Here is a 24,503-nt window from a genome sequence, read left to right on the forward strand (position 1 = left end):
AACAAACACTATTATAAAAAAAAGAACGATGAATTAGAGCCCATATTGTAACTTACTTCTATTTACTTACTATATATAATTTCGTGATATCGCTCGCGTTACCGTGCAACAATTCCCCTCTTCTCCCTCTCTTTCTCTCTTGCAACTGCAATATGGGTATTAGCCCATAAAGAAAGGTCCATTGAACTCGTTAGAACGCATCGCGGGTTGTAATGCAGCTATGCATCATCCCGTAATATAGGACAAAAGATATTAAACGCAAAACCAGCCGCGGCAGATAATAAGTACGACACGCGCGATACCGTATGCAACGCTGAGGTCACGGATGCGCACGTGCATGTGTTACTGTAATCTATGTAAGCTCGTTTATCGATATCCGTATCTTGCCGGATCAGCATCCAACGTCCGGTTGAATCTTTTAACTAAATACTTACATAAATCTTTCCCGCTTGTCTCTTATCGAGCGAGACTTGTACGTCATACCTTCGTGCGTTCTTCTCTCTGTTCTCCTTCTTCATTTATAAAATTGTGAAAATTTTTCTCGTAATTTTTATATAAATTGGAATATTTTTCAGAAATATTCAAAAATATTTGGAAAGTTCTGAACATCTTCTCTCAGAATTTTTCATACAGGATTTCTGAAATATTCTAAAATTTCTCATTCCATAATTTTTAAAATGTATTTTAAAATTTTTTAGATTTTATAACATTTCATCAGAAATTATACTTACAAAAAATCATAAAAAATCTTACAATATTTCATAATTAACATGTATGAAAAATTCTGAGAAAAGATACAGATTTTCTGAGAAATGTTCCAATTCGCATAAAAAAAAAGAGAGAAAATTGTAAAATTATGGAGAAATTCTGAAAAATTATATGAAAAATTTTGAGAAAAATTTTCACCAGGATATTTATAGGTATACCGCAAAAGCGCGATATTTCTCTTAATTCTCGATTTTCTGGATTTAATTTTAACCGAATTACAAATATAACACTGAATTTATTTTCTTTTATCTTTTACAAATAGCTACTTTAATCTTGAACAAGGATTTTAAAGATCTTATCTCAAGAGAGAAACATCCACCGCAAAGTTCTTGAGGTACTCTCGTTAACGCAATTAATGTAATTAAACAACATAATCGGGAATCCCTCGCCAATTTAGTAAACGAAGAAGATAATCAACAATATCCACAATAATGTCAGATGATGAGATTACGAGATAATCTTGGCTTTCAGATACTAACGGAGCTTGCAAGATTATCAAAGAACGCTGTGGATCCTCGTGGCGACGGCATGCCGGCGCTTTAATTTTCTTCGTCCTTCATGGGCAAGTATATACCATGTTCCTCTGACCGACAACGCTCGCATTATCCGGAAAGGTAAAGGAAAACGAAATATATATATCATGGCGTTCTACGACGTGGGAACGGGCGACCTCAAGGAATTGTGGGAGTCTTATATCACCGAGCCGCCGGTGAGTACGCAATCTTTATACGTATATAAACTGATTCCTAAAAGAAGAGAAATGGAAATATCGAGAATTTCATTGTAAAAGAAGTATATGGCAGAATTAATATAACTTTATTTTAAAGATTCTTACAAAAATTTGATTGGCACTGATAAGATAGTGATTAATTACTTATATTTTTAATATTAAAAACACATTGCTCAGTGCTTTTAATACTTAAAATAAGTAATTAATGTTTAAATTATGAGATCAGTATTAAATTAGAGATTTCTGCACGAGAGATACAACTATCGCCGCTCGCGAATTTGTTGTGTGCCACCTATGTGGCATTATTACTACAATATATGTTCTCGAGAAAGTGTTTATCTAAAATCTCGAATGAAAGGAAGCTCCATTGGGGGACCGTAGGGACGCCTACATCCTTCAGAGTCTTCAGAGAGCCGTGCATCCGCAATCCTCCGCGTTATTCGAATATTCGTGTCAAATCTCAAGAGACAGTCAGCGGCCAGTAATTCTGTCAAGACATATTATACTGACGCATTCAAGTATATATTTTTAAACACAGTATGAATACCGTTATTTCCGTAACCTTATCTGTTACGTGTTGGTTGGAAATATACGATCGTATTTTACAAGAGATATATTCATTATTTTACAATACTGTATTACAATACTATTCGTAAAAGCGTCTTTTTTATAAAAGCTTCTTTTTATGTAAAATGCAAGAAACGCTTGCAAATGTTGTGCAAAGCTTATCAAATTGATTGAACATCATTGAAAAATGCATTTCTGTTTCATGCACATTCCTGAATGATAATAATTACAATATTTAATAATGGAGTTATATATTTGCATTCAATCTTCAAGTGATAATAACTAGTAAAAGTTAATATTGAAAATGTAATATTGAAACATGATTGCGTTGAAATTCAAAGATTTTATCAAAATGAACACACACACACAGTCTAAAGTCGAATCTCCTTTTTAACTATGTATATCTTTTCACTCACTACTTTTTTAAACTCATTTTAATATCTCCAGTTTAAAAAAAGTCCAACATGACAGTCTTTGAATGATAAATAATAACGGTCGCGTACTTACATATGCATCGCGTATATTATCATTTATCATTGCGCTTATATTGCGGTGACACGGTTGCAAGTTGCGCTAATTAAGCTTAAGGAAATGAGGAAACTGACAAATTTACATGATAGCGTCTTGTAGGACATTACGTCACAACACAACGCCGATAATTCTTCTACCAGTCGGACAATTCGTCGCGTTTATTCTTCGCGCGACCCTCACCTGATCTATCTACCATCCTACGAACGAACAGTGCGAACGTGCACGACGGAAACTATTTTTCATCGCGCTTGCTTATTGCATTCGCGACAGCAACAATGGCTGCGCACATGCTCCTTTCATTCTCGCAGCGTGCTGCGTGCGTTCTCGTCTTCGATCGCCGCGCAAAATGGGACACGGCCGCAAATTCCTCGCGCGGCCCTTTCACGTCAGAATTTTCTTTGCAGTTTGCACGACGCGAAGGCATCGTATTACCTCGCCGCGTCGCCTCGCAACAAATTAATCCTAATCATTAACGCATCGCATCTCTAATATTGTTACGCCTCGATTGTTTCTCGCCGGCGGCGAATAAATACAATTCACATTCAGTCGTTGCTGTTTTACGCGCCGCGCCGTGCCGCGCCGGACGTATACTTATTATTGGTTATTGTTCTTCTTATCGGCCGCCCGTAGCTTCACGTGCTCACCGAGTAATTTAGCAAGTCTCCGAAGCGACGACGCGATTAACCGGTATTTTTATCGTTTCCTAGAAGATCGCCGATATTCACATTCGATTCCGTTGGAAATAAAATTCAATCGTCAGTCACGTAGTAGATGCCATCGTCTTGGAGACTCGAGAGTTAATCTTGCGTCAATTCTTTCGTCGTATTCTTCTGCCGAGGATTTACGCAACAACGCTGGGAATGATAGAAATTATTCTTTTCTTTTTTTATTCAGCATGCATTTGAATGTTATCCAGACAATTAAATTAAAAATCAGGACATAATATGTATTAAAAACATGTTAATAAAACGTCTTAATCGGGGATAGTGATTTAACATTTTTTTTATTATATAGGATACACGATTACATAGGATATTTTTATACCTCAATTAAAATCACTATTATTGACATTTTATTGCATATAATTGATTGTTTTCTGATTTATCTTATTTATGTATTTAAGGATATGAATTTAATTACAATTTTCTGAAAAAAAATAAAAACCAAACAAATATTAAATGGAATAAGTTTACTATGACAGTACTTCTAAAAAACAAAGATCTTAATTAACATAATACTTTTCTGTTGTGGATTTCCGATGGAATTGCACATTTAGGTTTGTAAAGAATAATTACTAAAAAAAGAAAAAAAATTTATCAATTTTTCAAGTCTAGTATGTATACATGTACCAATATGTGAGAGATAAACCGCTGATCAAATATACCAATGTCTCTAATGCCTAGTAATAATTTTTAAATCTTTTATATTTTAATGATAGAAAAATAACTATTGATAAAGAAATTTGATTTATATACTTATAGATATGAGGAAAACTTTTGAATCTTATTTTCTACATAGTTTTTTATATAATCAATCTTGTTGCCATGTCTTGTTGTCAATACCCAATTTTATCAAAAATCATTAATCGTAATATTATTCAGTAATATGTTGTAGAACTGTTACAATTTCTTCTATTTTTACATAACATTTTATGTCTGATCATGTTTATCTTTTAAATAATTTTTTTTTTAACATAATAAATAATTTTTAACATAATAATTTATTTTAACATAATAAATATTTTATTTCTGGATTTACTATACTTAATCTACCATTTTGATACTAATTTTTAATATATTTTGACCTCACTTTTGTATTCAGCTATCTGCCTTTAAAAATAACTAGATAATGTATGTTTTATTTTTTAAAAAAGTAAAATCTTAAAGCATTAAACAATATTTTACAATAATTCACTTTTTTGTTGCCGCTAAACTGGAATGTAAAAACATCCCAAGTAACTATTCTCGGGTTTGAAACATCTTTGCGAGAATAGTTTAACAGACGTCTTAAAAACATTTTATGTCCTGATTTAGTGTTAGACTTTGTCTGAATTATATTTTGAGTATATCATCACAATTCGATTGTTCCTCGCAAACACCGAGAGAAGAATTAGCGCCAATCAGGGTGCGATTGAGTTTTCATTACGAATTTTGATTGATCAATTAGTAAAATTCTTTCTTCCGTTTGATTAATCAAATGCTTCGAAACATTCGTAATCCTCAACCTGGATTCACAGCATTTATAGCATATCGTGAAGGATATTTGTATTTGGATAATATGACATTATAATTAGTGTGTCCACCTGTACAAATATCGCATCATTTCCAGTGTGTTCATAAACACATCTTTTGCGAGAAGAATGATACGATTATCATCGTTCAGCCGTTCATAAACCAGACATATATATAGAAATAATTTTTTGGAGCATAGAGCAACCAATTCTCTTCTGAATGTAAATTTAACGATGCTTCTCGTCAGAATTATTTCTCGGTGAATTTCCAAAATTTCCGAAATATTAATCTTCGAGAAATTACAATATATTCAATATTATTCTCGGTACTTTAATAATTTAGATTTAAGATTAAATTATTTTTAGTTTAGTAGACGGAAAACTATCTGTGGATCGTAATCATAACGTAATTTTAAAATGTTAATGCAAATATATGTACATATGTTATTATTTTTCACAATCCAATCAAAAGCATCTATAATTGTTTAATATATTATAAATATATTTATGCGCATGCACACATGTTTTTTTTTCTTTCTTCCGTTATTTAATTATCTACAATTTAATTATCTACGGAGCTAGCATGAAATTTGATGCGGACATCGAAGATGATATATATATATTCATACTATATACAGTCACACACACACACACACACACGCGCGCGCGCGCGCGCGCGCGTGTTGATTTTGCTGGAAATTTTCAATCAGTACTTGATTATTTCCATATAATAACGAGTTATTAATATGCATCGATACGATAGTTTGGTTGTAGCGTCACAATAGAAATTGAAAGGCGAATCGGCGCATGCATGTCAATGCTGTCTCATCATATTTAGAGGGTCAGTCCCCTTTGGCAGGAATTACGTCAAGCGGCGGACAGTTAATCGCGCACGCAAATATGTCTAGCTAATAAAATCGTTTAAGCCAACGGACTTTCTTTATAAAAGAAAACATGGGAATCCCCGCGTTCTAAATGCAGTTGATGACAATGAGCCTGGATTAGAAACTGACATCCGATTTCCAATATTAGAGACGCAAGTTCACTTAATCATTGTCGAAAGCATGATATAACTCATAATGAATCAACCTAATTATAACTGTCATTTACAACAAATATAGATTTCTCTCTCTTAACAGGCTTTCCTCTCTTTAATAAAAACGGTGACATCGCGCGATATGCCATCGATGCGACGCGACGTAACGAGTGTCGCGATTAATCGTGTTATTACGTGGAAGCGAGCGACGAAACGACGAAGCGTATAGAAATGCAAACACAGCGAGTGTCGCGACATATGCAACAATCGATACAGATTCTGAAACTCTAGGAATGCAACCGGGAAATAGACCAGAAATCGTCACCTGCACGGAATTTTTCTCAGAAAAATATAACTCGACATCGATATTTTTGTTACTTCGTTTTTTTATTCATTACGAAACAATGTATTTTTGTATTGCTGAAGAAAACATATGAGTCCATGAAATCCACTCAAATATTTTGTTTCCTAATTTTCTATCCTTTAAGAATTCTTCAAGTTGCATTATACATTCCTAATCTGTGATATAAAGTTGTTTGAAAAATATAAGTAAAATATTAATAAAATTTCTTTTTAAATCTTGTTGGATATACAGTGGCTACCAAAAGTTTCCGGTCAGTAAATAATTGTATCGTTCAGATAAAAAATCTTTATAAATAAAGATCTGGTACATAAATATTAATTTATTATATAAATACTTAATCTAATATATAAACTATATAATATATTTTAAGTTGATTGTAACAAGAATGCATTAGCTTATAAATTGAAAAACAGATTAATAAAAAATTATATCTCTGTTTGACAGGTGCTGTAAACATGGAACATTTTTTTCAGAACACACTGTTTATAAAATTATTCCCAGGGTCATCAAGAAACAAGACCCATATGTTCCAGTTACGGGTTAATACAGCTGCAATTAATTCGCTATCTGTCTCGTTATGTTGAAGACACTTGTTTCGATAAGCGTTATTACCTTGACAATGTATGTCGTTATATTAACTCAAAGGGAGAGACTCATGCACATTTTAGTTTTTACGAGATACGAACTTATCATTTCATCATCTCAAATTTATTTTATTCATTTGTATATATTGCATTTATTTTGCTGCAACATATTTACACAGTTGATGCTTAATCATTTAAATAAGTAAAAGTTAATTTAAAGAACTTTAAATTTAAGTAGCTTCGATATTGAAAATGTAGAGCAAAGTAATTTCACTCACGGACGGCGTCCGTAATTGTGTCTAGGCTCGTATGTGTTGCATTTTTATGTGGTTGTAAAGCAATTTTCTTCACTCGCGCGCGCGTTTGTCGTGCTTGCGCAGGTGCCACTGACGCAAGTGTTGATAGTACCTATAGTCCTCGCATTACACATTCGAGCCTTCTATTGAATTAAATACTTCGCAGCCACTTTATAACCGCGTAGTTCTATTCTAAAAAAAGAAAGAATTCACACAAATTTTTTATCGATACAAATTTGCAGTAACAAAAATTAATTTATTATTATTATTTTGACAGAAATAAATTTATTATTTCAATTTTATGCAAATTTATTTTATTCGTTTGTATATTTTACATTTATTTTGATGTAATATATTTTTACTTGCCAACATCAATTGTTTAAACAAATAAAAATTAATTTTAAAAATTTTAAATTCAAGTAGCTTCGATATTATTGAAAATGTAGAATAAAATCTCACTATGCGATACCTCTAATAACGTTTAAGCTCATTTAATAAGGGTTGCTCTGTCGTTTCGCCATGAGTAGAATTATTCCTTTATATATTGAAGATGGCTTAAAGAGCCAAATCGTTTATTATAAATAAATTAATAGTTTTAGACAAAAAAAAAAAGAAAAAGATTATTGCGCACTGATTACTGCGATAAAACTCTTATTAGCCCTGAATTACTTTCGTTATTAAAAACAAATTTGTCTCTCTAAGTGATATCATAATTCAACTAAATATCGTGAAAGCATCTCAGACAATTGTTACGCTCTGATAAGAAAATTATTCCCTGATACAACCGTTACTCTGAACAAAAGTAAAATCACGGATTTTTTTGCTCCTTCATATATAAATTACGGTGTGTCATATATAAATTATGGATTTTTTTACTTATTCATAAATCATAAATTAGATTTTTTTTACTTATTCATAAATTATATACGGCATTGACGTTTTATCTGACCGTCGTTTCTCAGCATGCCATTAATGTAAAAATTGAATGTCAAAGGCCCTCCTGACGGGAAAGCTTTCTTTCGTTCAAACCGTTGCCCGGAAAGGGATGAATGATGGACGTGTTAGGAAAATACACGGAAGTAATTTTTCTACAATGCGACGTAAATATCCAGGCGTAGTCAGGATTTTATTTAGAGGAAAGGGAGGGAGGCAAATTAAAGTTGAAACTTTTGAACCCAAGAGAGTAGAAGGGTAATCAAATGGTATAGACCATTGGATTTGTTTTGTTTTATATAATTATTTTTAATTAATTACTAACAAATAAATCACAAAATCATACATATTTAATTTATTTTATTTTTCTCTTAAAATTGTAAACTAATTCTTTGAATCAGATAAATTTAAGTTTATAACACTAGCCGCCTTGGATTTTTAGAAAATCTTTCTATAATATAACTTTCACTCCTCCAATCCTTTCTTCTTTTTTCAAATTAATTTTTTATGAATATACATTAAGCATAATCCGTTTAAGCAGTTTTAATTGTCTTTGTTTTTTTAAATATAAAAGGATCATGGTCCTCCTACCTCCTCTGGCTACGCCCATGTAAATATCGATTATGTCATTGATACGTGTCGTGAAGAAAAAAGTGTCGATAACATGTTGTTATCATAAACAAATGGTATTGTATTTCCTATAGATAAACAGGAAGCATCCCGACACTATAATTTTCATCTTGCTCCCATCATCGTTTATTGAAGACAATATTAATTTTATTATTGACATTCTTTTAATTATGAGTTAATTGAATTATAGAAGTAAAATATTGAAAATAAAATTGAAAATTATTTGAATAAAATTGACTTTTCAAAATTCAACGTCACTCTTGATATGACATACTTTTTTAGGAAAAACAATTTTTTTATTTCTGTTTACTTTATTGCTTATAACTTTTTTATTAATAAAGATACAGACATTTGTTTGATTCTTTAATGTCTGACGTTTTGATTGAATGAAAAGGAATGTGTTGCAATATGTTCATATGAAAATTATAAGCAATCGAAGTTGAATTAATAGATATTCCCTACACAGGGAATATTATAAGTTTTAACAAATATAATATGGCATTGAAAGGTTAATATAACTAATAAATAATTAATAATTAGTTTCAATAAAGGAATAAATTTTTATGTGGATATAAAAAATTATTATGTAACCAACGCTGCCTTGAGAAGCTTTATAATCATTTATTTATCAAGCAAATGTAACGTACAATAGCAATGTAGATTGCATATCAGGGTATATCTAATCTAATTAGGAAGAGGAGATAAAAATAGCTATGGTGTCGCAAAACACTCACAATAATCACCATAATAATTCTGTATGAGAAAAGTCGTGATTGGTTGCCTTTAGTCCAAAACCGGAAGTAGGAATATGCCGAGCTCGCAATACCGGAAACATAGGCGCCAAGAGTGGGAGTCGAAGTACACAATAATGAAACGATATTGCGACACTCGTCCCACTGCATAGCAAATATTATATAAAAATGAGTTACTACCAGAGAACGCGAATGTAAAAATATTACAACGTTTAAATAACGTTTATTTCTTTTTTTATAATTTGAATTTGTTTGTTTAACGAGTAAATGCAATGTAAAAAGTATTTATGGAGAAGAAGATTTTTCTAAAACAAAAATCTATTTGTAAAAAATGAATATTGATTATCAATTTATTAATGAGTAATAACGTTTTACATGGAAAAAATGATTTTGCTGAAGTATCTAAAAATTTAAATAGATCTAAAAATAATTTTGTTGAATTATCTAAGTAATTATATAGGAAATTAAAGTATACGAAGCAATGCTGCAAAAAGTTTTTTCTAACAACATCCTCGAGCGTCCTGGTATAATTATTTTTTAATAATCCAACAAACTTATTTTTAGTTCTGTATCCAACTCTTATAGGGAATTCAATAGAATCATTTTTTTTTCCGTATGATAAATAAGAGTTTCGCGAAAATAATAATGTTCATGATTTTAAAAATTAAATTTTTCGTTTGTACGATCGTGCGTCCAAACAATACATTTTTCATTTTTATTTATTATTGAAATAATGTACATTAATTATTACACATCTTACTAGATAAAATAATTTTGAGAAATATTCAATCTATTTTATACTTTATACTTTATTAATAAATTGCTAATTAATGTTTACCACTAAAAATAAAATTTCTTTAAAAAAGGTTTCTTCAAAAAAAGGTATCTCGCCTGTACGAATTCTTTTTGTACTCACTGTATGATATTTCTTTTCCACGTATCTTCTAATAAATTCTCGACAATGGCAATTTTTTTCTCTGTCAAAGAATTGCTTTCAAGGATTTTATCTGCCAACTATGGAAAGTAGGAAATAACACGAAACAACACAGATGAATCACACATATTTTATAATGTAACAGCTCGCTGTACGCGATATTTATGTTATGCATCTTCTTTTTCGAAAATAGCAGTACATCATTTAGAACAGTATCCATAGTTCATTCGTATTTTAAGATCATCTTAAGTAATGTCAATCTTATAAGATGCTAATATAGTCCTCTGATTGGCTTGTGACGTCTTAAGATCTCAAATATAAGAATCGATTATATCAGTCTTAAACTAAGCATGTCTCGAACGTCGGATCTCTTACGAGTCGACTTTCTATCTTAGATAGACATGCTAAAACAAAATTCTCTTCGACAAGCTTTCCGCCCAAGCGAGCGGAACTCCTCGATTTTCCGTTCGCGACGTCGGCGTCGTCGCCGTAAGCGTTCTTGAAAAAAATAAAAAATAAATTAAAACGCCAATTACCGGCGATCACTCATTTTCTAGCGGCACATTTCCTTATCGCCAAGCGCAGCACGATTCCGAACAACTATGGTACGTAAATAATTATTGTTTTTCCCGGCTTACCGTTTGTTTGCACGCTTCGCTTCCCCGTTCGCTTCTTCGTTACGCCACGGCTTAACCCGCAAACGGAGGAAGGAAAGGAAGGATCGGAAGAATTCACGACAAAATCACCGTAGCGTGACCTTTCGACATTTATATCAAATTCTCCAGCAACGGTAGCTGTAGTTCGACTTTTACAATAGCTGAGATGAGAAAGTGTCAAGCGACTCTCTGGAGACTTCCTCGAACATTTTTTACTGCACATTAATCTCTGAAACAGTTAATCGTGATTGATCTTTCATATTTTTAGATCTACATTATCGCATTTAAAAGATAGATATCATACCTTTTATATCATAAATTCCTTTACTTACAGAAATGAAAATAACTCAAAAAATTAAGTTCTTCAAAAAAAGGGAAAGAACTATATTTTATAAACTTTAACAGAATAGAACAGAAAATTATTAACTAATTGAATAATATTGATAAAACAAATTTACAATCAAATGCCATTTTTTCTCTTTTTCCTTTTGCAACTCTTAAAAAAAAAAATCACCTTTTTTGAATTGTTTTTTGAGTTGTGTCACTTTTAAAATATAATAATAATATCCTGCGTGAATTCTTGATCGTAGCACTCTTATAGATGTAACATACGAAAAAAAAATGTTATTCCTTCTATTAATATATATTAAAAATATAATTTACAATTGATCGAATTATAAGAATGATTTCTTGAGCGTGTAATACAAGTAAAAAGTAAAAATTTATCGATCATAGAATGCGATTGTTGCGTTCTTACCGTTTCTGGCGTTCTTATCGTCTGTTCGCATAACACCGTTAGATGCGGGATTCCACCTTTGTACATGCGTAACCGTAAACTTTTCTTCCGCGCACATTGGCGCGCGAAGCGCGCTATTCTCTCTCTTTCTACAAACATGTAATAGTACAATTCCAAGCTACAGGCTTTTTTATCAGAGGAAAATATATCTTCAGAAATCATTGTATCTGATAAGACTAAATACTTTCTAAACAAATACATTTTTTTAATTGAATTTTGGATAATACTTATAATATACAAAATTAATAATGAAACGTAAAGTTTTTTCAAAACATTTCAAAATTTTGAGAGAAAAGAATTTCTATTAAACTATAAGAAATTATTGATGTGAAGCCAAATTTCCGATTTCTTTTTACTGCTCTAGAAATGTCGTAAGTATATATATATATATACCGTAAGTAATTCCTTTTTGCCACTTGCGTTTGTAGAGAGTTTGAAAAAAGTTTGTGAAAAGAAGATTTTATATAAAAGTATGAAATGTAATTTATCATGTACAAGATTTGTTATGGGACGTACCGTAACGTGTATAGGATGTTGAAATAATAGAGAAATTTGTCTATTTGGCCAGGCTTTATTCGACAGATGAGTACAGACAAATTAAATTGGAAGTTCGTTCACCACAAGCAGTTGATGAGAACTGATTATGAATTGTTTATACTCAATAGAGATCTTCAAATAAAAAAGGATTACAATTTCGAGCACGAAATACTATAAACAACGATCAATCCAATGATTTTCAGGAAATATTGATTAATGCGATTTTTTTGTAATATATAGGAAGAAAATGAAGATCAGAATACACAATAAAAAACATTTTATACATGTGTTAAAATCTGAATGCAATCTGAAAAATGTAATTTGGCAGATTAGTCACATTAATCGAATTAAATTGTTCTTCAACAATAGGAACGCGAATATAAACGGAACACAAAGAACAGAGCTGTCTCGCACAAAACATAATGCTGTTAATAAAGATGATTTACGAGAAAATTCTAAAACAATTTTGCGTTTGGATAAATAATTTCACAGTTATCACTCTCGACGTTCACCCACTATATTATATTCAATCAAGCTGCCACCAGTCAGTCAGTTGACTCTCAATCTTCTCGTGATTACTAACCAGTACGGAACCATTATTGTTACCGCGGCGCTTGCAGCTCGTGAATGAACGCAAAAATTCACACGTGTATCCGTCGCACAAGTATATAATAATAACAATTGAGAAAGAGAGGGTCTTTCATGAAAAAGAGAATACATTTTGATCGGGTGCTTCAAGGTAAGATAACGTGCGACAACAGTCTCAACGATTTACAATATGATGAGGAAGAAATTCTATCGACCTTGAATAATTCGTCGCGATTAGAATTGCACATTCATCGCAGCACGCGCTGCTTTCGTCGCAGACGCTCGCTTATCCGTTTCATTATCAGCGACTGCAAGATTTGAACGACAGATAGGCAGATAATATCCAAGCTAAGATCGAGTATTAGTTGAAGTAGATTAAAAATTTATGTTGTACATGCGAAAGTTCAGAAGGCTACAAAAAATGATGTATTAAATAAATAATAATGTAAATTATAAATGTATTATTATTATTGTGTTAAATATTAATAAATATTAATTAATTTAATAATATTATTATTGAAATGTGTAATGTTCCTGTTTTAATAATAAAATTATTTTTGTTTTATTAATATATTCGTTTTGATCAATGTAGATTAACTTTTCGGTTTAATTTATTTTTTTATATCTTTTTCTAGTTCTAAAAATTAAAAAAAGATAATGAATATAAATTAAACTGAGATTAAAATTAATCTGTATTGACAGACATGAACATAATGCTGTTATTGTGAATAAACAAGATTATTTTTAAACTGCTGTTAGCTAATATTGTTAAATACATCTTTTCTTGATAGTTTTTTGAAACATAACATGCCTTGAATAAAAATTAAACTTTTCAATAATAATAATTATTTTTTTAATTAATGATCTGTTGGAACGGAAAATTAAATGCTGATACGGAAAAGTAACGATATAGAACCAACAGAGGATAAATTCATTCAATTGTTTCCGCAATCAGAGATTCGCTTCGTTGCAGAATGGATTATAATGTCTCTTTCTGTCTCGGTAGTTCTGTCTTCAAAATTTAATGTCCCAAGACTTCAGAAATCTATTTAGCTTCCCTACTGCTCTTATCGGCCAACAGTTATCAGAGGAAAAAGATAAAACCGTCGTGATTACGGACCCTCCGGCGATTAGACATTCATTCTGTATACATGTTTCCTTTCGTAGAATCCATAGATATTTACACTTTCCAAATGTAGTTTTACAAAGATAAGAAACATACAAATTTGAGATATTTGCAAGTATCACTATTTAACAGAAGAACAAAACATACATTCTCTAAATTTTATTCCTCTATTCTAATTAAATCTCTTTCGAGATTTTATTTTCTCGGATGTGTTAATATGGCGTCGTTAACTGCTCGATAAGTATATTTAGAATCGTTTCCGAATTAGCATTCTTCTGTCGTTTTTGTCGTAAGAGCATGCGAATTTTCCTCGGATTCAGTTGCCATATATCCTGTCTCCTAGCACGTGATAAATTTCGATTTCATTTATCTAGGTCTCAGCGATGTCATCGTTGTTATTTAAGGTGATAATACTCCACTGCCTTTCTCATCACTTTAAATAAGCTGTATTGAATTCGAACGAATTGACGATATGTTTTATCAGCCATATCCTTGAAGGCGTCTATTACAGAAGACTTTTGATAAAAATAACAGAAGATACGATATTTGCTTGTGAGAGAGAAGTAGAATCTCGAAATCTTCAGAACTTTCTAAAATACCATATATTTTCCAAATCGTACTCTAAAAATATTATTTGTAAAATATTATATGTAAAATTATAACAATTATGGAACATTACTAACTCGTTAAACGACAAATTGACAGTAACATTACAATATTTTAATTTTTTATTTAACAATATAAATGTAATATAACATACATATTATAACAGTTACATTGTTGAGCATGAAATTATAACATTGTAATATATTACTGTTAGTTTATATTTAGCAAGCAAAGATATATATTTATATGTACATAAGTAAAGTAAAAAAAAAACTTATAAATAAAATTATTTTTTTGTAGTAATTATAAACAATTAGCAAAAGTAAATTTACAAAAGTTAAATTTAAGTATATAGATTTATATGATAATTCGCTAATGAAATGCGATATAAATTGTATAAGTTTTCTTAAACTACATTATCGATGTACAAACGTAAAAATGCAAATTTAATTTGTGTAACATTATCATTATGTTATAATATGCGACGTGCCAAAGCAAAATGTTTCATTTTTTTTTAATTTAACAGAAGAAAGGAAAAACTTATTTTCTTCATGAGAATTCATTTCAAAAATTTTTGAAATAAAATTTTTGTGATAATTAAAGATATGATCAATCGATTTTTGTAAAAATTTTTAATGGAATAATTTTAATTTTAAAAAATCGTGTTAAAGTTGTCAAAATATCAAAATGTTAATTCAAAATTATAGTTCAAGAAAAATACCATATAATTGCATAATAATAAACTTACTTAACGTTTTGAGTTGTGTTCCTTTTTTTTCCGTAAAAGCACTTTCCAAGTATTAATATATGAGATAATGAAGTCACTTATAATCAATTCATATAATAAAACGCATTCTAACAATTTTATCACACATATAATGTTTTGCCATGGCAATATTATAAAATGTACAATATCCTCATGTGCAATATTACAAAAATTTATGAATTTATATAAAACTATAAAATATTATTGTTATTGTGTGTAATTTTCTGTCTAAAATAAACATATTTACATAATTAGAAATAAAAGTACTAATTTTTGTAAAAGAGTACAATTTTAAATACTTCCGCTATAAATTGTGTAATTTTTACGCATATTATTTATATAATTTTACATACTTTTTTTTTTACATGCTTTAGTATGACTAAAGACACTTAAAAGATAAAAATTTCCATTTCAGATCTTTTTTCTGGCCTTTCAATTTGCGTTGAGAATGCCATGCTGCTTATTTCATTTTATTTTGAATTCTTTCTATTTAACTTCTCGCAAGATTATTAGGGTCGGCAGCAAATCTTAGTGAATTGTAGTGAGTTCAGGATTACGGGGCTTTTTAAATCTGACGTTCATCTCAACAAACCTCTCACGTAACCGGTGACGCAAGTGACCGGTCGCCAGGGGCGACTTTTTTTTTCGAAACGCATATTTATCATGCGTTAAACAGACACGAGCGATTCGCCCGCAGGTATAACGACAATGATAAAAGGCAAAACAGTGGCCTGGCGAATCAGTCGTGTTGAATAGTTACGCGTATTGTGTGATAAGCTCTTATCAACTGCTCCTACCATTGTGTACTACCTCTCCTTTTCCGTCTTCCTTCGTCGCATTGTCCCTTTCGAAACCTTATACATACTGATTAGTAATTCCTCGCATTTATTTGACCCAATTGATAACAGCGTGGATTTGTATGACACCGATTCCTTAACTATGTTTCTGCACGTACGTGGACGGAGAATACGTAATAAACGGTTCGCTTAATCTGTAACTGGAAGTTACTAGAGTCCTGGTATTCCTGAGTTAATTTTTCATTATATTTTTTAATAATATGAAATGAATTGGAATTTTATAATGATTCGCGATTTTGTTTTTTTTCAGTTCTATTCGATTTGTATAAACTAATTATTGTACTATATTTATGCTAAGTTCAAATGTTGCTTAATTTTTTATATAGTTGAAAGTTAAAATTTCTAAAACTAATAACAAAGAACTGTAATTAGGTCCCAAAGATCAATATATTTCTTCAGCGTCATGAAAAATGTGTGTCTCTGTTAATCTCCGAGCATATACTTTGCTCATATTTAGCAAGATATGTTTCATGTATATTGCAGCAAATATAACATAAATAACATGATTATCAAGTTTGTTTTTAATTGTACTTTTAAGTAAAACTCATGGAATCTCATGTTTTTATTTATACATGCGTTGCTTAGAATAACTCTATCAGCAAACTGATAAGATAGTGTAGCTTTTAATTATTCGAATTGATTAATCAAATACTTTACATACATACTATTAATTTCTATGTCGTATATTATGCCAATAAGTCTATAAAAGAATTCTTAAACATGTTTTCCTTCCTATACATATTTCTTCTTATATTTACTTATTTACATATTTATCAGACGATGCATCGAATATCAAATTAAATTAATGTTGAGAATGTTGAGAATTTCTGACTCAGATAATTTAAAATTGTCCAAAGTTCTTTTTTTCGAAAAAGAGATAGCAAAAAATATCTATAAATTTAACAAAAATAAAGACAAAACAGATAAAGAAAGATCGATTAAAATATTGAATACTATATTATATATTATGTTGTGACCGATAAAAAAGAGCTAATTACAGTTTATATCCTTGACATACATATAATGTTGTATAATGGACTATTGATCTGAATACTGCATATAATTATACTAATTACTGATAAAGTTAGTTGGTTATATAAAAGTATCCTGCAGGGACTTCAACTCGGAATTCATAATTATATAAATGATTCTAAATTATATGTAAATTTCCTAGACTTCTCAAATATAAAACAAATGTATTTCAAATCTTTCTGAGTCACCGCACGTATCTAGAACTGTATTCGAAATTGAATTGAAACTGATGTTTATATTCAACATTTCGAATATCAAAGATGATTGAGGAGATGCGTCGAAGATAATTTGCAGATATCTTAAATTCAAATTCCTGGAATATAAAACGATCAGAACTTTTCCGTGTTTAAAGTTTTTAATTTACTCCTTCTATGTGCATGTTTTTTTCTCGTATATTTCTGCAACAGCTGGCAAGAACAATAATTGAAATTGATTCCGTGATTGGGCCTTTTGACTCTATCGCGAGTATTGTGTCGCCCAATAGCTATTCGCTGGCTTTATTGGCCTCTCAGATTCGAATACTAATCGATGGAGTGATATATCTCGAGGTCACAGATACAAAGAGAATGGTCCTCTGCATTCGATTCGAATTATCGTTGATTGCTCTATTCTTAGGCGCAATAGTAGAAAGTAATAAATTCGTCGAGCGATAGCTCGTAATATCAAATATTATATATGTATTATTGCACAATTAGAAATTCTTCTTTGCTTGTATTGCAATATGTAATTTACTATTTTTGTTTTATCTTGAAATTAGCCCTATCTTGTTTTATCGTGAAAATTTACATAATGCCGTCATCGAGTCATTTTGTATCATGAGAGAGCAAAGTTTGTAAACCTTGATATCGGTATGCAATGAGTAAGCAGCCAAATATTCTTTTTTTTCCTTTATCACGCGTAAAAATATCTTTCGTTTTAGGTAGCACCTTTTACCCTCTATTGTAATATACCGAGCAGAAAACTATCTGTTGATCCTGTGGATCATAGAGAGAACATTTCGACGGATTTACACCATGTTTCTCTCGAAAACGAGCAAAGATCGATCATGTAAGTAATTCTGAGCCGTACGTGAGAATTTGTTCGAAATCCTGGGAGTAGCCATAAATACGCCTCGCTAAGCATCAATTTCGCTTACGAAGTTACTTGGCTCATTCATCAAATACATACGCGATTCGTCTTTATATACTTTAACAACATGGATTAATCGTACAAAACTGTACAAAACAAATTTTAATCATGCAATTATGTCTGAATATGTGATACAAAAAATGTTATCCGATGTAGTGTTACAAATTTAGCTTGATTTATTCTATGAGAAGAAGAACGAAGAAAGGCCATTTGGACAAGTAATATAAAAAAATATAATAATTTTTTAACGTAAAATATTAAAATAATAACACGATATTCCGATTTAAGAGCTTTCCATTTAATAGCGTACAGTCGACATAAACATTATTTTGTCTTTCTTGACATTTAATGGATAATAAAAAACAGAATGATATAAATTCAATTTAATTTACTCTAGACTCTTACAGAAATTTAATACTGAAATATAATGATTAATTATTTATTAAATATTGAACAACAATGTTTTTAATATTTAAAATAAGTAATTAACCACTCTTTTAATATTAAATTTGCCAGGACTAATGGATTTCTGTAAAAGAAAAAGTAGAAAAAGACGAAGAGATATAATAAATTGAAAATATTACATCTGCATCTGATTTCCATACAATTTGTTAATTCGAATGTCGAAATTATTTAAATTAAAATAATTAACAGTTGCGGGCACATTAGTCTTTGCGTGGGCTGCTAATCGTTCGTATTTTTTGCTTTTGTGAAATTTCATTTGGCGAAATTTTGGTTTTACGAAAGGAAACTCACTTGACGGATTCGTCGTCGTTGGAATTTGACCGATGCAAATTACTTTTGCAGCAATGTGCAAAATTTTTCAAAATAAATAGCTCGAATTTACGTTATCCGATCCCATCGACGATTCTCGAGTGGCCGAAGCTTTCTAGAGTTTCTCAACTTTCCTGAGAAGGTTCATGGCTACCTGTTAGGAAGGGATCTGGTTTTGAAACGAGTTGTATGTCAGTACATCGCACAGGAGAGAGAGACCTGTCGCCGTCGCCGGCATCGTTGCTCGTCGTCGACGGTGGTGGGGAATAGACGAAGTGACGGGATGGTTCGGATGAAACTTGAGGACGTTCACCTTTTTTCGTGACTTCGACGAGGCCGACAGACGCCGTTGAACTACCCTTTTCTATCAGCTAGAATCCTGAACGATTGACCTATTCGTCTACAACAGAGAAGTCCGCCTTCGTGATTGGAAATAGTGATTACAACGGGTAGTCTGAACTCATTTTCAAGGAAGACGCCAATCGTATTTTATATCATTTATATTTCTAAAATGTTTCCAAAATATAAAACTGTGTAATCTGTTCACAAACTTGTATAAAACAATGGAGTTAAACAATTTAACTCAAGAAATGTATTTCAAGAAATAATTTTTTCTGCATTGAAGCACAGTGACAAACATTAATACACTCAGGAATTTATATGTTAAATCAATTTATTCGACGCTTTTTAACATGCGAACAACTAATAACTGCTGCACTAAAATAAAAATTTTTATACACAATTGGAAATTCATCACGAGAGAGAATAGTATGCCCGATGAATACAAAAATTTGTAATTGAGCTCCAAATTGTATTTTGAGTTTTTAAAAAATATTTATTCACAGAAAAAAACTATAAATATTTAACAAAGTATTGATATTCATTCAAACAAAATATAAAAAGAAAGTTGAAAAAGAAAGCTCCAATAAGCAATGGTTATCTCTTAACTATAATCGGTACTTTATCACGTATAACGAATGATTTCCTTCGCTATGTAATGATAGTAACGTAGGGAAAATATTTGTGTTTGCCTCCGATCTTATTGATATTCTGTACGTTCAAGTTTTGATTACTATTGTATTAGCATAATTAGATATTCGGCCGGTGCATGCCGTTGACCTTCCCGTGATGCCTTCGAGTCTTCACGCCGCGATATCGCGAATTTCTGCACTGCGGCTTTCTGGCATAAACAGTTTCGTGATCGCGAAACGAATCGAATTGTTTTATGGATGCGATATGAATACCGTGTGTGAACGTTACGCTGTACGCTGTACATAACAAAAACTCGGATCGCACCTTTTACAACTGTGTTTTCATCGGAGATTTAATTTATCGAATTGTTATCGCCTTTTTTTATTGGTAATTTACTCGTATCCGTCGACAGTAACACGACAGACGTGCACAGATGTACTGGACACTGTCGTATCTTTTCTAACGGTTTACAATTCTCGCGTCAGATTATCGTTCCAACTATCTCGCGCACTTGCATCCGTATAATTGTCGATATAGAAGAAACATTTTTATTTGCGCTTTCTTAATTCTCCGGTTACAAAATTTGTAACTAATAGGGTGCTTTCTAATTGCTTAACACATCTTAACAAAATACGTACACAGAAATGCACAAAGTGTAGCATTGTGCACGGTTTCGATCCATTTCGGATAGAGTTAGATCAAATGTTGCTTTTTCCGCCTGCCTGTATGTACTGAATAAAAAAAAGCAAAAGTGCCGGCTACTGAAAGTCCTCCAACGGTACCTCTTTATAGCCGCCGCAGTTAGTAACATATAATTGTCACTAGAAAACACAAGCTTACGACTAGTAGCCTTCAGACAGAATATGGATGTGTAATGTTATTATACTAATGTTATGTCGACAATTACGGCAATTGGAGCGCAACTTGTGTTGCCGTGTGCACGAAAGTGTCTAGTGATTTTATAGTTGGAAAGCACCCACAATTTCTAACACAAGGGCTGTAAGAGAACTCTTTAATTTATATTAATTAAAAGTCACTAATTAATTTTAAAGAATCAAAATAGCATAATTTATATGAAAGAAACAATTTTGCAAAGAATCTAAAAATTTAGCTAGATACAGATTTGAAAATAATTTCATTGGACTCTTCTATTTACGTTTAATATGAAACTCAAACATAATAAGTAATATTATAAAAAGTTTTGATATTTCCAGCAATCAGTTTAATCGTCTTGCAGAATTATTTATTATTATCTAACAAAATTATTTTTTATATTTCAGCATTTCAGTAAAATCATTCTCTCCGGGTATGTGATTTCAATAGACTCATCATCATGTCGAGAAGGTTAATATAACTGTAATAACACAGACATATATGAAAATTCTCGCATCAGATAATTCGGAGAAAAATGATTAAACGCAACGCTCACGTCTCATACGATTTTCGATTCCACGCGAACAGCGATTACAAGTCACGCGTGCTTAAGTGGCATAGAAACGGCGCGAAATTTTATTTCACGTTACATACACAATATGCTCTTACGGTCCTCGTTCTCATTCATATGTATCGCAGCTTTTGAAACCTCGCTCGAACATGCCACTGCAATTCTCTCCGGTGCATTACCCACGAGTGCGTCTCCATCTGTATGCGCCTTCAATGCACTGGCGCACAATTGCTTTTCGACCCGTGCATCGTGTATCAGAGTTTAGCATCGAACCGACAAGTGGAAAGGTCAGTTCTGTTAATAACCGGCATAACTTTGTGGCCGCGCCATCTTTATCGCAGTCCATTACGTTCGTCTGGTGAAAATCATCCAACTTCGGGAACAGAGATTAAAAAAAATTAGAGAGTGAAAGGTCGATGATGCATAAAACTTTAAAGATATCTTGATTATACAATATTGGCTAAAAATATCAGCCGAAGAATTAATCAAGAAAGCAACAAGAGAATCTATCACAGATACTCAAACATATAATTACAGAGCAATCTAAAAAATCTTTATATTTTTGTAGTAATACTTCGAGAAGTGATATGTACATTCTTAAAATTTAATTTGCTTGAGATCGAGACAAAAAAAATATCTTTCGTTTTACTCGCATTAATTCATATGTCTAATTCAAAATAGAAGAATAGAATGCAAGAAAGTGTGACTAAAACGCGAATGAATGGACACGCTCCTTATTTCTTCTCAATTAATTAATTGCATTATTTAATAACGCAGTAATAACCTGCGTAATAACGGATAGGCGTATAATAATAATTGTTCTTGAAAAAATGAGCAATCGAAATAATTACGCGAGGCTTCGGCCGCGATTTCTCATAGACAGCTGAAACGACGAAAAATATAATAATGCCGCGGTAGCGAAATAACTCGTCGCGAAAATTATCGGACCCCCAGGCTCGATTCACTTCCCGTGTTGCGCCGCAGTTAGTTAATATCAATCGCTACGTTGCAATTTTGCGGCGGAGAAATTCAATCGGAATTCCTATCCCGGAGGGAGGACACAGAAGCGCCGCGCCGGCCCTCCGATCTCTAGATTTCTAGAGGAAATATTATAGGATTGGGAGAGTATGCCAGTAATTGCAACACGAAAAACTGATGATTAATTATTTATTTAATTCACTAATTATCATTCTTCCGTATCTGTATATAACTTGTTTGTAAATCCATGTAAAAACTAATCGATCAAAAATTCTTCAACCTCAAGTTGTTAACTTTATTGACGAAAAATTGAGTTAAATATATACATCTCACATTTTTATTTCGAGCTATGAAAATAAGTTAACATAGAGATCAATTTTTATCTTAGAAATATTTATTTTCAATATTTATTTTAGAAATTGATTATTTATTAGACTGACAAATGAGAATCAAGCAATTTTCTCAAAAAGATTTATATATTTATTATTATGCGAATCCGATACAAGGAAACAACATCGATAAAAGTAATAATTCTACTCGCAGTAGAATTGTATGATAAAAATAGTATATACGAATGTTGAAAAGGTCGTAGCTTTCTATTATCCAGAGGAAACTAAAAAATATACATCGATACGAGGAAACTCACATATATTAATTTATCATTATACGAATAAATTTATTACGATAATTTACAAGAGTGATTATATGTGCGAATATATGTGTGTGTGTGTGTGTGTCTAAAGTTTGCAGAGACATACACGGAAAATTGAGTGATAATAAATGATAAGACGCGTATTTAAAGCTATGGATGGACGATCGCAAAAAGGGATGCACGTGTATCCTCCGCCGTATCTCCAAAAAGACAACGAGAAGGATTGCCCGTTACGGACATGCTTCCGCCGGAAGTGAGACGTGGAAGGATGGCAGATAAGTGTTGGAACCGCGCGACCAGAGCATAACGGAGTGCTACGACGGCTACGAGGAAGGGCAAAAGGACGAAAAGAAAGAGCGAGAGAAGGATAGAGGGAACAGGAAAAGGAAGAGTAGTGTCCTTGAATCGAGTTCCGCATTGCTGTAGCCAGCAGATTTTTATGGAGCCACCGCTATAATATGTGGGATATTTCAAAGATTAATAATAAGCCATTAGCCAAATGAGCTTTTTTTAATGAGCTTTTTTCCGTATGATTGAACATAAAAACAAAATTTTAATTTTATTCAAATAAAATGATCTTTTTTAGACTAAACACGCGGTAAATTTCTCGGATTTTTAAAAATTGTTACTAGTACGCGAAGAATTATATACAAGTATAATATTGGAGATGTTGACCGGTAATGATAAACTTTTGCGAGAAAAGCTTTATGCAATGGAAACAAGAGAATGATAGAGGAAAACGAAGATGACTGAGGTTTGAGTTCCGGATTGTTGGTTACTAATGGTTCCATTGTAACTAATTACCTACTTGCGGGAAATTGCTACATTCCCATCTAAATTAGGAGGACCACAGTGTATAACGAAGAAAAGAATAGAAAAAATGGAGACAAAGGCAACTGAAAGAATGAATGGAGGGAGAAATATAGAAATAAAAATAACGTAATTTTATAAAATTCAATCAAAAGTTATTGCTTTTAAATTAATTAATTTCCAAAAATAAATAGCATCGCGCGTAAAATGCAGCATTACAAATTGCTTCGAATGTTATTTTACGCTTCTGACATCGATAAATTATTCATTGAACCATTAAACGTTATACGACATCAGACAAGCGTCGCGTCGTTTAAATCATTGTTCAAATATCATTTCACAGCCGGATTTGCAGAGCAAACCGTGCATAACGGGGGGGAAGTCCACTAAAGGAAAAACCATATATGCCAACTGTGCGAGACGGCA

General features: G+C 31.7%; 1 protein-coding gene across 1 annotated transcript in view; it reads left to right on the forward strand.

The window, feature by feature from the left end:
• Positions 1–1,408: 1,408 nt before the first annotated feature.
• The window catches only part of LOC105618131 (cyclic AMP response element-binding protein A-like), a 29,493-nt gene continuing 6,398 nt past the window's right edge, over positions 1,409–24,503 (forward strand). The window contains exon 1 of the mRNA XM_012199673.1: positions 1,409–1,477. Coding sequence (XP_012055063.1) covers positions 1,409–1,477 — 69 coding nt within the window. The remainder of the gene's footprint in view (positions 1,478–24,503) is intronic.

Source organism: Atta cephalotes, assembly GCF_000143395.1.
Source record: "Atta cephalotes unplaced genomic scaffold scaffold00015, whole genome shotgun sequence".
In the NCBI taxonomy this organism is placed as follows: Eukaryota; Metazoa; Arthropoda; class Insecta; order Hymenoptera; family Formicidae; genus Atta; species Atta cephalotes.